Here is an 18,595-nt window from a genome sequence, read left to right on the forward strand (position 1 = left end):
TTAATCCCTTCACATTTCTCCTGCACACCGTTGAGTGGAGGAGGGGGAGGAGTGTCCTGCTCCCAACGTCCGTCAGCACAAAAAACTTCAAGGTTTCCGCTCAACAAGTCACCAAAACTCTCCGGCGTGGTCGATGGATACGAGGGGACTTAACTTCAATTAAAGTCACTTTCATCGCGCATCAAGGAATGCACCTGAAGGCGTCCGACGGAAACGTGGCGAGGCTGGTGAAACAAAACAACTGTTCACGTCCCTCGGGCAGGAACGCCAGCGGAGGGCAGCTCCTCTGGGCATGAACGTGCGCACCGAGGAAGGAAGTTAGGAAGCGACACGATGGCACAGTGCGGAAGAAGGAATCGACCTAAATTGCTTTTTTTCCTCTTTGGCGCTACTCTAGTGGGATACCTGATATTTTTCAGACACAACTCGGGGGACGCGAACGCAACGAATCGACGAGATGCCCCCGGAGAGCGAGAGGTGGCAAATGAGGAGCTCAAGAAACCCGTCTACGAGCGGCCCCCCTCTGATGCGCACGCCCTGGGGGAAATGGGGAGAGCCGTCAAACTAAACCTTGACGAAGAGGAGAGAAGAAAGGAGCAGGAAAGCATCAAGAAACATCAGATCAACACTTATGTCAGTGATAAATTGTCGTTACACCGGAAGCTGCCAGAGAGATGGAACCCGCTGTAAGTTCTTTGTCGAGTGTCAGTCAATATCCAAAAGAAACACTATTAACACACTACTGGAGTTCAAGAGGAAGCTCTGCACTGTGGATGATAGAACAGATAAACAATCCACTTTCCCAACTGCTAGTAGAGTTATTTAATGAGTATTTGTTGTTGGCTTTATCTAAATGTTTTTTTTCTTTTCATTTCTTCGATTGAGTGTATTTACTTTGGCAACCAAGCTTGAGCTCCACGTCACCGTGTTTGATTAAAATCTAACTCACCTCCTCCCCTTCAATCTGCCCACTGAAGTATTTAACCAGGAAATGCCTCATTGAGATTAAAACAACAAGACAGCAGCAGCAGCACATTACACAAAGTTTTAGACAATACAACATAAAAACAGTGACAGACAATATTTTTAAAAAAGAAATACTTTTTTAGATCACAGCATGAATAAAACCAAAACTAAGACTCAAGTCATCATAACCCAGTTCACGCAGCATCCCTCAGTCAAAGAAAACACATTCACATGCACATTCTCCCGACATCGCAGGTGCAGAGAGCTGAAGTACGACTACAGGTCGCTGCCCACGACCTCCGTGGTCATCGCCTTCTACAACGAGGCCTGGTCCACCCTGCTGAGGACGGTCCACAGTGTGCTGGAGACGTCGCCCGACATCCTGCTGAAAGAGCTGGTGCTGGTGGACGACTACAGCGATAGAGGTACATGAGCACAGACTGATGGAGGGGGACAGAAACAGACTGATGGACAGGCAGAGGGGTCTTCGGGCGGGCGGGTTGATTGATTGACAGTCAGAGAGGGCCGAATGGTTGTCAGGGACACGTTGAAGCACACTGACAAGTGGCTAGAACTGGTTAATCAAAGGATGAGCAGGGATGAGGACAGAGTGATGATGGAGATTAGGAATCGCAAACGGAGACACGAGGAGTGGTGACATTTTTATTTGCATCCAGGGAGATGAACACGGATCTCAATGTCACATGTCAGGGCAATTTGTTATTTTCCATAAAACCTCTCGCAAAATTATTTGATAATAATTACGATCAGTTTACATGTAAATTGGATGTGTGGTAAATAGTTTCAAGCGCAGTGCTACTAATCAGACCCATGACAAACACAATAATACATCTGTGGCTATATGCAAATGAACTAAAGAGGAATTGTGAAAGATACGTTTTAATCTGAAGTGATTCATAGTTGGGTCAACGGTACTCAGACGGATTTGTAAGGAGCTGAGAAACTGAGAGGGAGTGGCTCTAAAACGCTTTGGCTCTCGACCTGTAGAGTGAAGCAATGCTCGCCTCTCCTTCTGCTTCGGACTGTTTCACTTGAGGAGGAGGAGGAGGAGGAGGAGCAGGAAGGGCAGTCACATTTTGAGGGGAAACATTATAATATATTTGTAAATATGTGTTTGTATCCTATCCCATTCATCAACATACAAAGTCATCAATAAGTGAAGGGCTGTTATTTTAGTGACAAGACATGAATGATCTGAATGTAGTTGTTTATCAAACGCACATTTTTATGAAAGGAAAGGTCAGAGAAAAAGGTTAATACAAACTTAACAAAGAAAAATTCACATCAAGCTAAATGTGGAAATTACGACCTGATTTTACAGCCATGACAAATGAGACGGAGACGCAGGCTGGAGCCAAATAATACGTCATTTAATTATATGTTGATGAATGGATGTTGAAAATGAGAGAATAATCAGTCATTAAGTACCAGTTATTACTCTACGATTGTAAGCCCCAGTATTTGTCTATTTGTCTAGTTTTGTGAAAATTAACTGGATTAATAATAAAAGTAAATATTTAAAGAATGTTCATATCCAGAAAAACTCCAAAACACTATTTACCTTTTTATTTATCAGCTTTACCAGCTGGCAGCAGATTGTAATGGTTTTGGTCTACTTGTTGATCTTGAGAAACAAAATTGCTCTCAATAGAAACACGACACACACACACACACACGCACATAAAATGATGCATACATCATATTTTAATTTTGTATTTCTTTACTTTTGTTGTACTTGATTTCCTGAAGCTCATCTGAAGGAGCCACTGGAGAGGTACATCTCAGGTTTGAGGAAGGTGCATCTGATCCGGGCCACCAAGAGGGAGGGGCTGGTGCGGGCACGGTTGCTCGGGGCGTCTATTACCACGGGTGACGTGCTGACCTTCCTGGACTGTCACTGCGAGTGTCATGAGGGCTGGTTAGAGCCTCTGCTCCACAGGTTAGAAACACCCTCCGCAGGTATTTTGTCATCGGTTGGCCTTGAGGTTCGAAAGTCTTTTAGCACTACTGCAGTTTTACAAATTGAATCTGTGAATCTCCAGCAGCTGAAGGGGAGATGTCAACAGCTTTTCTCTCATTTCTTCTCCAGGATCAAGGAGGACCCGTCGGCTGTGGTGTGTCCCGTTATCGATGTGATCGACTGGAACACCTTCCAGTATTTAGGGAACTCTGGTGAACCCCAGATTGGGGGCTTTGATTGGCGGTTGGTCTTCACCTGGCACGCTATCCCAGAGTATGAACAGAAACGCCGTCAATCGCCCGTTGATGTCATCAGGTGGGTCTGCGGGACCTGTTGAGACAACAATCACATGTCAACACTTTTTAAGGTTAATTTAACAGAATAGACTCTAAATCAATAGTTGTGCCCCGACTGCAAGCTGGTATTAAAGTATTAAAGTTGGTATAGCACTTGTCTCATCCAGATGATTCATCATTTATAAAATACAGGGGGATTATCGTTTGATGTGTTTTTTCTCCTCAGGTCTCCGACGATGGCAGGCGGTCTGTTTGCTGTGAACAAGAACTACTTCCATTACCTGGGGACATACGACACAGGGATGGAGGTGTGGGGAGGAGAGAACCTGGAATTCTCCTTCAGGGTAAGAAAGTGTGTGTGTATGTGTGTGTGTTACACGTACACATATTCTGCATGTGAAAAGGCCGAGCTTGAAGCAAATTAGGCATATATTGACATGTACATTTTAGCACCACAACCCACAGCATAAAAAAGGCATCCGGATCTGGTTTACATTTACAGAGAACTGCATCACGTGACGACTCATCATTTTTTGTGAAAACCACCCTGAAAGAATTATAACTTAACCAGTGAAAACAGGCAACATATTCGAATACCAACATTGCAATTTCCCAAAGAGACTGAGCCAGAAATATTTCCCTTCAACAACAAAACAGGTTTTTTGTTCCGAAGTTCCTCAATAACAAGGAAGTGCTTTGCGTGGAGTGATTGAATCACAGCCCAGAGTCTAATCATATCCTCGTGGTGATGGCGGTGTGATGTTGTTGATGTCTCTTAGATTTGGCAGTGTGGGGGCAGCCTGGAGATCCACCCATGCTCCCACGTGGGTCATTTGTTCCCTAAAAAGGCCCCTTACTCCCGGAGCAAAGCTCTGGCGAACAGCGTGAGAGCCGCTGAGGTCTGGATGGATGAGTACAAAGAGATCTACTACCATCGAAACCCCCACGCACGACTGGTGAGTCTGCACAGATGGTGCATGTGTCTGAGCTCATGCTATCAAATACAACAGATTATTTCAGCAAGCGTTGCAGCATATTAAGGTCTGAATGATTCGTTTCCTTTATGCAGTATTGGGGAAGACGGTGTATACATTTATAATCTGTTATATGAGTAATCACTGTATTCCACCATTGTAGACACTCGTAGTGCCACACCTGCTCAAATTAACACGTCCACACACACACACACACACACACACACACACACACTCTCTCTGCACTCCCGCTGTGGTGTAAAAGCTTCCCTGATTAAGTGACACCTGGGATACATGAGCGGCAGACACCCATATGACAGGGCTGTGAGGGCGTTCCGGTGTGTGATTACCACCTTTCCGTGCTACTCGGTCTCAGCGGGTGTCACCCACCTGTCCTTGACGGGTTGAGAGCAGTGCTAACCCATTGGTCCGTGCTTTGTGTGTGAGTGGGGTGGGAGGGGGCAGTGTAGTTAAGAGGAGAGGCTCTCTAAACACAGATCAGGTGGCACTCATCTGCCTGAAAGGAGGCAGCCCTGCCCGCCTCGCTGTGGCTCGGCGAACCCAATCCACCACAGCCTCAAACAAACACGGCCGCTCCCAGTAGATAGCAGCATGCTCATTCATACCATGCAATTTGTTATATAAAACAAGGTTTCAAAAGGTTGTTCCTCTGGCACACCCAGTCGTTCAATAAATTCCAGATACCCAGGTGATGGTTTTGTTGAACCCGTAAAGACATTATTAATCCCTGTTGTACATTTTAACAGTCATTTCTCAAAATATTCTTTGCATATTCCTACTTAATCTCTTGGAGCTAGCAGACGCAACACACGCCCTTCAGGATCAATAGACGTCCTCTGCTAAAGGTTAACTCCGGCAGCAAGATGTTTATATGTGTCAATTAGTGCTTCGGGTCTGCTAGGACTACATTGGTGGGTTCCAAGCCCACAATCTAGGTAACTTGAGTCATTTTCAGCATATATTGATGGCTTATTTGATTATTTCCAGTCAGTGAAACTGTTGAGTTAATGAATCACCTGTCAGTCCATCTGAGTTATTGTTTTAACCGCTTGGTTAATAAATAATACACATGCGTGAAATCTAAAATGAACAAGATTCAAAATGCAACAGCGTATTATTTTCAGGGATGAGTCGAACAGAAGAGTGACACAGTAAGTATGCATCTATTGTTCCCCGAGTGTCTCCCCTGATTGGCCTCTTGTGTAAATCTGATTAGCTTGTAGTTGCTACTTAAGTTTCTTCAGTGTCCCGTTACTGATCCATAAACTGGATAATCATCGCACTGCTAACCACTCTTACGTTGGCCCTCACCAGCCATTTGCTGCGCTCTCTGATGGTCCTTACTGGTCCTTCCCTTTACGGGAACAACGGTTTCTCTCCTTAGGGAATCTGTCTCTGAGCCAATAAATTGATGAAGTGCCAATTAAAGCGGTGTTTGGGCAAACCAGCAACATCCATCATGCTGCACTGCTTCCTCCAGCAGGGAGGCTCTCACCCACAACGAGTTGAGTCTGTATTCTTCTCTGCATTGTGAATCACCCATCTTGACCAACTGGTGTGTGGGTGTAACTGTGTAACTATGAACGCACAAAGGCATTTGCATAAGCACTACTTCTATGCATAAGCTGACTTGAACATACAGATGCACGTTGGTTCTCTTGTTCTGGTTGGATTGATCTCCCTTCAAAACTGTCTGTTTAGCCCCAGAGGCGGGGCTTACAGGAGACCTCTCGCTTCATTGTAACTTCCAACAAAGAGGAGTTTTACATTTTTTGTGATCATATTTTACAATTTTGCTCCCTATCCTGTTGGCAGCGCTGCAACCATGACAAGACTCCCCTGCAGATTTTCAAATGACTTTTTGCCTTAAATTGACCATCATAATACTAAAAATATTATATATATTGGCGTTTAGATGGACTAAATTACAACCAAATCTCCTTAGTATTCTAATATCAAAGTAGTATCTTGCATCAATAGACGCTCAGCCCAAATGGGCTCACAAGGCAGATCATCAATTTCCATATACATACATTTGAAACTAAATATACAAATTACAGGAAAACATGAACAGCATATTCTGTATGCCTTCATACTTGACTTGATGTACTCATATTTTCTGTGTGTGTCATTTAGCTAATTTGTTTAATTTCTCAAGTTTTAGAAATAAAACTGAAGTCCATAAATTGCCACTCAGTTCTCATTTTCATAAAACCAAAATCCTTCAGGATTTGTAACCAAACGTAGACGGAGCTCGCCGAAGCTACATCCTGCAAAACCACACCCAATCCGTGTGAAATGGAGAATTCAGGGAGATCCCTGTGAGACCAGAATGAAGGAGTGGTTTTCTTTTTGTTATCGGGAATGTAATGGTGTCAGCCAGGTGATGTGAAGGAACAACTATAGATGGTGCTAGTGTGTACCATTTCAGCACAGAACAATGCTATCTGGGCCTCTGACACTGACTGCAGCAGGAGCGCACACTCCTAAGGTCTTTATTTGAATGTGAGATGCCACTGAGTGATAGTTATTGTCATTTTAGATCTCAGGTTATTATGGCAGAGAGATGCAGCTCATTTAATGGTCTTTTTGTTTCTAGGAGGCCTACGGTGACGTGACTGAGCGGAAGAAGCTTCGAGAGAAGCTGGGCTGTAAGAGCTTCAGGTGGTATCTGGATAATATATTCCCCGATATTCACATCCCAGAGGATCGGCCAGGCATGTTTGGAATGGTGAGAACACATCACTGATCGCCTGGTTTTACCTCGGGTATGAATTTAACCTTCCTCCCCAGTTTGATTGAATTGAATCCAGCTGAGCTGAGCAGTCGAGAGGCAAATAATAAATGTGTGATATTTACAAAAAGATTAGCTGTGCCATGTCCTCACCCACATATGTGCTTCTGTAATCTATATTTTATCAGTATCTCATAAGATTTATTGCCGTGACTTTTTGCTCATTATAGCTGAAGAACCGGGGCAAGACCAACTTCTGCTTTGACTACAACCCGACCGATGAAAACAAAGTGGTGGGCGAAAGGGTCATCCTGTACTCGTGTCACGGCATGGGTCAGAACCAGGTAATGGACTTTAGTCTTCCAGGCCAATAGCTTTCAAATGTTTCCTAATGTCTTGTGAAAAGTCACTTCCGTCTGTTTTATTGTAATGGGTATTAAAATGTCTTAATTTAGTCTCAGTTTGACTTATGAACGATGGAGTGTTGTGTTCCCGCTCAAACACGTAACACTCAGCATAAGCTATGTTTTCTCTCTACCTGAGTAAGTATTATTATTAATAGCTGCTGGACTCTCAAAGGGACACATACATCTTATATAGTCGACTAGTCTGTCTATTCCTGGCTGGATAATGATATGTTAAAACAAGGAGAGTGCTTTTGCCAACACCCTTTTCCTCCGTAGTTGATGGTAGTCCAGGAAGCACTCTGAAGTGTACCGTTGTTATTGCAGCCGCCCTTTGTGGACACACGGATGTCTTCTCTGTGGGACGTGGGCTCAGCAGTACTCGTCTGTCTTAGTCGTGTTTCCATCAGTTGACTTGAAGTGAAAACTCGCCTCTTGAGTCACATGCTCAAATCCTGATCTGTCCTTTACTCTTTTTCTTCATTTAGAAAAAAACCCATTTCTATTTCAAATGAGATTTAAAGCGTTGAAAAAGGGAGTCGAATGTCTGTTTGACGTTACGCACTTTGCATGAAAATATTTAGAGCTCTTCCGTCCTCCCGCAGTTCTTTGAATTCTCCCCGGACGGTGAGATCCGCTACAACACGAGGACTCCTGCTGGATGCGTCGTGGGCGACAACATCAGCAACTACCTGAACGTGCAGCTGTGTCGAAATCGAGGACAGCCTCTACCTGTGGACCAGAAGTTTGTTCTCAGAGAGGTAAGGAGGTCAATCCACATGTAGCCAAGAGGCCGCTGTGTGCCTTCTGTTTCTTTCTCCTCTTACACGAGCAGAGGGACATATGAATATGTGAGGAGTTCATTCTTGAGAATGCGCTGTACAATCTGCAGAATATTTTTCTTTCAAATTCATTCATACAATAGTGATAACTGGTTTGAAGCTAAGAGAATTTAAATGAATCACGAAGCCCCCTCCAGGGCCAAAATGTAATTCATGCTACAGTCATACCAAGTACAGAGCTGTGCTAGTCCACAGCTGATGAGCAAAAGTAAGACTGATGTTATAACTATAAACCTTAAATGACGGAGCACTAGCAAGCTGGCTACTTGCCATGAGTTGCTTAACAGTTGAGTCCCAGCGCCTTCATGCCAGTGGCTGCACTATGGGCTGAATACCTGTTCCAACAGGAAGCTTTGGTCTTCTTAAAACAGTGAAGAAGGTGTATATATATATATATATATAGTATCTTATACTCTAGATATATGTATTTTTAACCCTCTACCTGACCTACCTGTTTCCAGGATGGGAGCCTGCACCACACGTTGAGCCAGAAGTGTGTTGAGGCGCTCGACAAGACGGACAACGGGACCCCAGCCCCCTCACTCCAACCCTGCTCCGACAGCCTCCTCCAGAAGTGGTTCTTTGAGGAGAGGATGTAACGCTATCAAACATTTTTCTCATTCAGGGTTGATTTCCCGAGGAGGGAGTTGGGTGGATTTTGATATGTTGGCCGTGTCCCGAAAGAAGCCCGAAGGGGGAAGCTTCCATGCCCTCCCCAAATTCGACATTTGCAGATTTTTTTTGCTTGCTGGATATAATGAACAAATAGGAAATTAAGTATGGGTTCTGCTTTCGGAAGAACTTTGAGAATATATATATATATATGGGAATAATCTTTCTTGGATGCTGTTGCTGGGAGACAGGAGCCTACTGAATATGCATTGCTTTGTAATCAAGGAGGATCAGTCAGAACCTGCACATTCTGACATGTTTCTTGAGGGACAGTTACCTACTCGGGTACGATCGCGAGATCAGTTCAGCTCACTTGCTTTATGCCATCGGTCTCAATGCGTTAGCACATTGTGAAGCATTGAGACGTGTTTGCATGTTCGCCTGCAGAGGGCGCCAACGCTCCTCCCTGCAAGTCTCTCTTTCACGGTGTTCTCTATTTGTTGAGAGAAAATGGGACAAATCTTCAGGTATTTTGTTCAGAACCTTTTTAAGCCTTTTGATTGCTTTGTACTCGGATCCCAGGCATTATGCACCCAGTACCTCTTCAACTTAATCACCTACCTGCTGAGGATCTCCAGTCGTCTTCTGTTCGGCTGTGAATGAACCTTTAAAGTAAAATGACATGGGTCATTTAATATATTTTTTACAACATAGTGTACTTGCCTCTATTCTGTGCTCTTTAAATTATTTATATATATTTCTTCAGCTGTCTTAATCACATCAGATTTACTTCATGTGTCATCAACTATGTTTATTTAACTGTATTTAGATAAGAATATATGACTTACTATGTTATATTTTAAAGCTTAGATGCAGACATTTTAAGTCATACATACGAGGACATGTATTCTCTTAATGTTAGCAAATGCATATTGTAAGAACAAGATCCTCTTTCCCATCTTTCTTGTACACTTGAAGCCAATAGAAAGTGCCTTAATGTAAAAAAAAAAAAAAGGGGAAAAAAAAGAGCATAAGAGTAGACTTCTATTTTAAGATTTCCCTTCAGGAAGATGTTTTTGTACTGAATGTATATTTGATCACACAATGAGATAGGAAGTGAACTGTAGGGAGAGTTGTGACAAAGTGTTCCAATATGTACGCTCTCCTGCAGACAAGACGGTGTTCCTCTGAGTGCACATGTATTCCTCCTGTGGCTCGGACTGATTCGTGCACACCGCCCCTTTTTCCATCGGTCAGAATCTGAACTATAGATCTGTCTGTTGTGGTTACTCGTGAGGCGGTCCGAGGGAAACACAGCCGAGGAGGAGACAGTTTTTTGTGTCTCCAGAGTGCTGGGGATGCCAAATGGCGTCTGGATGGATTTTCTGGTCCTCCCAATTCAGTATCGCCTTAGCGCCAGCCACATCCACCTAAGATAGGCACTTGTTTCTTGTGTGCCTATGTTTTGATTTATGAATGGAAGTCATCAAGAGCACAGTCTCTGGCAGCATGGGCCGATAGTGGAGGGGACTGAATGAAGCAATTTGTGACCTCTCTAACCATTAACCCGAACAGGCTGCTGGTCCATCGGTCTCAAGGGAGCTTCGCTAGAGGACAATCGTACTGAAGTAGATTTTTGTGATTGATTCAGAATGTAGACTCGCAGTGAGATGAATATTTCGTTTCAGTAGAATCCAAATCCCTTCATCTGCCTAATATAATGAATGTACCGTAATGTGCAGGAAAATGGTAACATCTGTGCACATGAACCCACATAGGAGAAGCCTAAAGGGACGGCGCAATATGTGCTTCACTTAGCTCTCTGAAGTTATATTTATAATCACACTGTGTAGGATGAAGGCACAAGTTCCAAGCGTATTGGATAATGGATGTCATTTGTGGGGTTGAAGTTCTCGGTAATCTATAAAGGTTTTTGCCGGCACAAGGTACAAGGTTGTGCAGACGAAGCTTGGTGATGATTATCGTGTGCTACATAGTGTTATAAATCTGAATGATTGAAGCTACTGGTGTGATCAAGTTCCCGCAAATTCAGAATAACATCACATAACGGATGGAATATGTGTCTAATAAGAAATATTATGTCTGCTCCTCAAAGCTTAGGTACGGCGCCTCACACAAACGCAACACACACACACACACTTGTTATCATGTTGTTACAATGAGAGAGGGGGCCACTGGGGGGCCCCGTCCTGTGAGAAGGGGTGGGAAGATGGAGCAGGTCCGAGGTCAGGATGACGTCACGAAAATGTGGGGGCTGAGCGGTACTTTGCTTGGGAGAGAGAGTCGTTTTGGGTTTCAACCGGTGTTGTTGAGAGGACTCCCGCTGGGATTAAAATCGCATGCGAGCTTGTAGTTTACGTGTGATCGGTGAATAAATTCTTCTGTTGCAAAGGAGAGAACGAGAGAAGGTCGTTGGCTGAATTATTCCCTTTGCTCGACCAGGCAACCGATTTTAATGCACGCTAACACTAGAGAGAGGGGTGGGTGGGTGGGGACTGTCTCTGGATTGTATGAATGTGTTGGGCGGTGAAGCTTGACGTCGGTCACCACTGCCACAGAGAAGTTGGGGAACAGGTTGTTCTTCAGGGGTTCATGGGCCCGGGCAGCCCTGCAGACGGTCATGGGGTTTCCCTGCTATGATTTAGGACTTCAATGAGTTTCTGCCACGAGAGATATGATTCAATATGAACCGGTGAAATTGACCTTTATACAAGGATGAAAAAGATGTCACTTTCTATCGGTTTGTGTCTTTAGCCGGTGACTGAAGTATACATACGATATCCTGTGAATAAAAGAGTTATTTACTGTCCCACTGGCCTTCTGTTATGCAGACATGTCCTTCATAGTAAAAATAAATAAATAATGCTGCAGTTATATTGTATGCTAATTTGATGAGGTGCATGAAGCGGCAATGCAATTGATATTCACCAGTCGAGGATCAAATCTCTCTGGCAGGTCATGAGAGGTATTTGATCAACCAGACTCATGTTGTAAATAGTTGTGATATTTAATTATGGAGCACTTTAACCTGTCGAGAGGCCGATTTTCACCTAACCCCAATAACCCGTACTGCTGTTTTACAATAGCACGGACATGTCAATTCCCAATAAACACATTTCAGTTATTTAAGTGGTGAACATGCACAGATACCAATGCTAGAATGTAAAACCATGTCGGGTGTATTAATGCTGTTAGCAACTCCAGTGGCCTTATATTGTTAATAGGATGGTGAAGGATTAATAATATGCGTTGGATTTGGTGGATCACTCAATGTAACAAATCAGATGTCAATGTACCCACTTAAACACAAATGTAATGTTGGCTTTTTGTATTGACCTGTTCTCGCTTATTATGTCTCTTGATTTTAATATTTGTTTGTGTGTAATATCATTGGCAGGCTTTATATATGGAAAACTATCCAGAAAATACTTCTGCTCTCCCTGTACTCCTTTGTGTATCCATTAAAGTGTGACTCAGCCAGCATCCCCAATGAGAAGGAACAGGCTCTCAACCACATGGCACTGAGACCTGGATCAAGATGCATGGAGGGTTAGTAATGAGAGAAGAAATAGAAGTAGGGTGGGGGGCTGAGTTTTCCAACCATATCTGATTGGCTTGATCACCAGCTTCTGAGTGAGGTGGTGAAACGTCGAGCCCGCGCCAAGTCGCTCTGTTCCCCCCGGTGTCGACGCTCCGGCCTGCAGTCGCTCTCAATTACTCATTGACGATGCTCTGCTGTTTCTTCCATACAATTGTGTGTGTGTGTGTGTGTGTGTGTGTGACACCGTTATGGTGAACGGTTAATTTGATGCCTTTTTCTTTTTTGGGATGGTAAAAAATTCCAAAGAAATATTTTTGTTGCATTACATGAGGAGAGGAGAGGTACAAGTGTCATTCCACACTGCTGGAAAAAATAGCATGAAACATTAGTACACCGCATGAGACGAGCTGGTTTCTCACCCGCACAAGCTGACATGCTCTGAAGGAGAATTTGCCAGAAATCTTCACATTCTGACAAATGCAGGCTAGACACCACTCGGCTGCTACCCAGGAAAATGAGAAGCATTGATGCTGCTGTCTCTGGAGCGTCTCATCCTAATCTTCTGGGTGCTCTTCCTGTGAGATATGCAGTGCTAAATAGCGCTAGAAAATATCCTGAAATTCAGCGAACGCGCCAACGGAAACGTAGCAAGTTTTTGCAATCTCGGCACACAGTGTTGGCCTCCTATTTGATCCTGTGTGGCAAAACCTGCAGCACTAGTCCTTTAATGATAATGCAAAATAAGGCTCCCCGTGGTGCAAGTCTTTGGAGATGCTCAGGCATCAGTTGTCAGGGAGCGAAAAGGAACCGCAGGAAGACGCAGCGCACGCTCACTGACGGGAGGCCATTTCCACATCGTGTGTCTGTTTAGTTTATGTAATCCCCAATACTCAGGAGCAGTGACTGTTGGCTGCATACATTAGATGACACACTTTCACTTTCAGGAGGGACTCCAGACGGCGCAGTAAACATGTGAGGCCTAGATCCAGAGATAGCATTGCATTTCTTATGCACCGCGGCTGCCTGGCATCTGATCAGGTTGATCGTGTCGTGAATAAAGCAGCAAGGCTTCCATGTAGTCACTCAGTCTGTATATTATTTAAAATAACCATAACCAACTATTCTACAGCTCATCAGTCGTATCTGAACGATTTTGCAGTTTTCTATGCTGGATCATGCCCTTTCCAATCTGGTATCTCTTCCAGGATGGAAACTAGCTCTGCCCCAGCTTTTACCACCGCAGGCATTCAGGATGGTGAGCGCAACTGGGAAAAGACGGGCTTCATCTCGTGGATGTTGCTGTGAAGAAAACCAAGAGAGACATAGCATCAGATAAGGTTAGACATGAATTTAAAGGGTTTTACGGTTTCCACGCAAAAACATGCATCTGTCGAGCAGCGAAACGCAAACACAAAAGTAAGCATGGAAGAATGAGTAATGACGCATACGGATGGTTTCACAGACGTTCCTCGGCTTGAAGCCTTTTTCAGCTGAAAGCCTACTTCAGTGTTGGATCGGGCGGATCTACGTCAGAGAAACAACCAACACGGCATCAAAGGCTGCTTTCTCGTTCCTCCGGCTGCTCTTACAGTCGAGGTGGACTTCACCACAGGAACCGGGAACATTGTCTTGGCTTTCCAGAATATGATAACGCTGAGAACATCACAGGTCACGAGGAAAATTGGATTTTTCACCTTCCGCGCAGTGGTTTGAGAATTTGCCAATTTTTTTATTGTATAATTGAAACAATTGTCATGATCCCATTTTCAATCTGAGCAGCGTGACCACAAGTTTTCGGATCATTGAAACAAGTAGATGAGAATATTTGTGTTTGATTGTTAAGAAGCTGATTGTGGATAATATCTCCCCCTTTTCAATTACTGTCACTGTCAGAGTGGAGCTGTAAATGAAATGGACGCTCGGCTGCAGACGGAAGAGTCCAACAGCTTCGTTTAGTTGCTGTTCATGATTTGTTTTGAACAATCGAAACACAGATGAGAAATGTTCTGATGTTTGGTTTGTTCCCTTTGGACTGAAATATGTCACCGACTAGTTGGTGGATTGCCATGAAATTAAATAACGATATCCACGATGCTCAGAGAACTAAACCTAATGACTTGTCCTGTAGGCTAGTAGCGGCAGCTCAAACTGTCACTTAACCCGGCGGTATCATAATACCGACACTGGGAGCAAAAATGGTGCCAGAACTTATTTACCTATTACAGGTTAGAGACTGTTTTTTTGACTCAATCCCTGCCAAACTAGACCTCAGTTTTAGCTGTACTTTGTGTTTATTGGTAGTTAGCACACGTTAGCATGCTCATCTAAGATGGTGGACGTGCTGAACATCAACCCTGCTACACGTTAGCGTGGTTGTGGTGAACGTGTCACCAGCAGCACCGCTGGGCCTCAGTACGGCATCTCAGAGACACTCTTGGTCTTGTTACCCTCTGTGTTCAGATTAAGGCTTATTGTTTGACAGTTTCTCAAGAAATGTGTCTTCAAACTTGGATAGGCCTAAATAATTCGAGGACAATTAGTTTTAGATGTAACTTGCTCTTTCATACAGTGAAATATTGTTTAGATGTTCTCGAGGTAAGAGGGAATGTTAGACACAAAATCATAAAGCAAACGTCACTGGTTTTTGTGCTTAACATCTTGGATGTTGTGCCTGTACTTTGTGTGTAGATCAAGCTACTGTTGTTTGAATCAATAATTCAGCTTAGTTTCGAAAATTGCTCCTAACCAGTGGCCACCTTTTCTTTGAAGTGTTGGACGTGTTTTTCATCATTTACCGGCAAGCAGTTTATGTTGTGATTTTGAATTACTTGATCAACTAACAGGCACCCGTGAACTTATTGAACAATGTCTCGCCTATTTTCTTTGATTATATTTTTATGACAACATCTAGACTCAATAAATGCAGTTGCATGTGACACATTTGACTCTAAATAGCTACACGTTGGAGTGCATACAAACACCTTTTAATGATGGTTTTGCAAATGTAATTGACCAGAAAGGCAGAATGCAGATTTTGTCTGATATTTATGGAGACACTGCTGATGCATATAATTATGGCAAGCATTTGCATGGTGAGATTGAAGAGGACAGCCACAGCACATATCACACTTGTCCCACAGCGAATGGACATGGCAGAGCCGGGGAGATGTTGAGTGTGTGTCATTTCTAATGTAATGTGATGACATGGATTGGGATATAAATAGGAATCGAGACAACTCTCTGTACTGTGTTTTCTTATTTTGTGCACATTCCCCTCTTCACATTCTGATTGATAATTCTCTACTGCAATTCCCTCTTACATTTATGCTGGATGCAATGTTGAAACTTGTTTAAAAGCAAATCATATTCGGCAGAAATGATGTTCTCTGCTAAAGAGAACACCAGTCACATTGATTCACACTGCGGCAGACTGTGATTTTTCACAGCCTCCCCCAACATTGACAGAATACCTCTTTAATGTGTTCTTACGAGATAAAATGCTTCCACAGGCGATTAACCATTCCACCCCACTCCCATTCATTTCACTTCATCAGATTACTTGATTGCTTGCTGAATGCACTGCCTCTAGCCCCAGGGAAATCTACTGTATGTATTTCCATTGGAAAAATTGAGACGTGGTTGATTTATTTTTCTTTGCACATTTGTGTTTTTAAGCCATTTGATCAGCTTTACTGCATTTCAGGCAAGCACATCTCAGGTTTTGAGATATTATTAATCATTTCCAACACATATTTTCTTTTCAGGTATATTACATAGCTCCTGGCTCCATCTTCATATTTAAAGTTGCTGTGAGGAACTCCAAACTGGTAATGAAACAGTCTCATTTTAAAACTGAAAACCTCTAAATAACCGACATAAGTAATTGAGACGATTAGTGATTTACTATTTCTATGTAGTTATTCTTAATGTATGCCATTGATGCCACCAGATCGGATTCCACTCATAATCAGAAAAAATCACGCACGTTCACCAGAAGGTGCTTCAGCTCAGACTCCATCAGGCCTCCAGCAGTAACCAGCCTGCTGCTGCCAGACACAGATCCGGCTTTGCTGCCGCCTTCGACCTGCAGTCGGAGTTGCCTGAAGTAAGATAACAAATATTCACTGAATTTGCTTCAGAAACACTACCACTTTAATCATAGGGGCTGCCAAAATTCATACAAAGTAAAAGTTTTCTGTGGTAGCTTTAACAGACAGATATAAGAATGGTTTCAAGTCAGAGGAGCATGAATCATCCGCTCCAGATCATTAACAACCTAGGTAAAAGGAAATTGTAATCTTCAAATACATCAGAGAAATATGTTAGAAAACAAAAGGAGATTTCATTTTAGCTTGTTCAGAAATATCAAGCTCCGAGGAGATCTTGGGGCCTGATGCTGTTTTCTCGTCTATCTCCGAGGAGATGAAATAAGTCCCACACCATGACGTGCTGCTGATTTGAAGTGCTAAAGACTTTGACATTGCTTTTCAGTGTATAATTAAATTGAATCCTGCCTTCTCTTGAGGGGCTTCTCCCCTTCAGGGGGGCAGTGATGCAGGTCAAATGAACGGATCCCTTGCTGTCTGGGTGTAGTCATGTGTGAATGAAACGCTCCGTCACTTCGCAGAGGAGGTGTCGCTGTGTGGTAAGTTAATTGTAATGGTCGTCCACATTTACAATTTACACATGAGCATGCATGAGCATGTCAAATCCAACCCTGACACACCTGAAGTCTCTTTTCCATGCTTTATTTTATGCAGCAGTGAGTTTGGGATAATCATATTCTGAGCTCATTCTGAATGAAAATATTTATTTTAAATATCATTTTCCTGCCAGAGAATTAACCACTAGTTTGGTCTTGTTATTCTTGTTTGTTTTCATTTTATGTGTGGTGATTTCCACAGGATTATACATTTGTGTATTTTCTTTTGTAGAGTAGTGTTTTCAGCATAACAAACTGTAGGTGCTATTCCACTGCGGATGTTCTGTGGGGCAACATTTTTGTTAATCCCAAAAAAATCTTTTAAAAAAAAAGAGAATTAACCACTAGTCTATCAATTGTGTCTGTTGAAGCAGCAGAGGCTGTGGATAAGAATGTGGTGAGAAGCAGACCAGTTTTAAGCTCAAACGTCTGAGAACTGGCTAATGCTCTTTTAAGAGAGAGGCAGCACTTAGAGTTCTTTAGCAGTCTCCAAGTCTGGGGGAACAAAACAATCCCTGTCTCTGCATAATTCATTACTATGTGATGATGTGCTTGGTCAGTCAGACAACCAACTGGCAAAGGAAATGTAACTTAGATTGATGCGGCAAACACATGTTAATCATCAAGTCAGTGAACTGATGCTTTAACCATGTGCTGATAAAACAACATTAATCATGGGATGTCTCTCAATGTGGCTACACTGCCTTAAATATGGTTTTGTACACATTTTAAATTTTAAGGAAATACTAATGTTGTAGACACAATGACTCATTCGACTTGTTTCTGAGGCTTTTCAGACAAATCTCTTGGCCAGATGGCGTTGAGCCGCGGAAGTTGACTAAAGCCAATAGATGTTCTTGAAAGCTTGAGAAACAACAAGCACGGTAATAATTTATATCATGTCAAGTCGCCGTTGGGAAATGTGCTTCTTCACTTTCTTGCAGAGAGTTAAATGAGAAGATTGAGGGGACAGTATCAATCGTTTACTTTCAAATAAAAAAATTAAAATAAGTGCACCAAAATGTCAAACTCGGATTATAGAAGATATTCTTATAATAGTGTTATTATAAAGAACGAGAGTCATGGCCCTGCATAAGGTGCACTGAGTAAACCCTGGTGATGATTGAAAGGTTACACGTTTCCATAGGCAGCAGGGTTTCCCTTTGCCACGCACCCGGTGCCAGCCTGCTTGGGCAGCAAAGCTCCAGTGAATGCCAGAGCATGGGGAGGCTCCGGCAGCGGGCCAAATCACTGACCTTTCCAGCGTGCCGATCGATAAGGCTCAACATCACAGGCCTCCGGAAATCTCTCAGCAGAGAGACCAGAAGCAGAAGACTCACACTGTCAGATGATGCTTTAATTGCTTGCGGTTGCTAACCTCACTTACCCCTGTTAGGGGGATCTCAGTGGAACGATCCAGCCCCCCTGCCTCTAGGCCCTTCTTTACACTGTGGACCCATAAGTCAGTGGGGCTAGGTCACATAATGTGGCATCTATATAC

The 18,595-nt window shown here is 43.2% G+C and overlaps 1 protein-coding gene across 1 annotated transcript; it reads left to right on the top strand.

The window, feature by feature from the left end:
- Positions 1–71: 71 nt before the first annotated feature.
- galnt12 (UDP-N-acetyl-alpha-D-galactosamine:polypeptide N-acetylgalactosaminyltransferase 12) lies at positions 72–12,608 on the top strand. Its single transcript, XM_056413261.1, has 10 exons — positions 72–686; positions 1,222–1,391; positions 2,737–2,926; positions 3,077–3,262; positions 3,470–3,587; positions 4,023–4,199; positions 6,838–6,969; positions 7,203–7,316; positions 7,982–8,137; positions 8,680–12,608. Exons 1-10 carry the CDS (start codon positions 334–336, stop codon positions 8,815–8,817), a joined length of 1,734 nt encoding a protein of 577 aa, XP_056269236.1. The 5' UTR covers positions 72–333; the 3' UTR covers positions 8,818–12,608.
- Positions 12,609–18,595: the final 5,987 nt, after the last annotated feature.

This window comes from Pseudoliparis swirei, chromosome 1, assembly GCF_029220125.1.
Source record: "Pseudoliparis swirei isolate HS2019 ecotype Mariana Trench chromosome 1, NWPU_hadal_v1, whole genome shotgun sequence".
Lineage (NCBI taxonomy): Eukaryota > Metazoa > Chordata > Actinopteri > Perciformes > Liparidae > Pseudoliparis > Pseudoliparis swirei.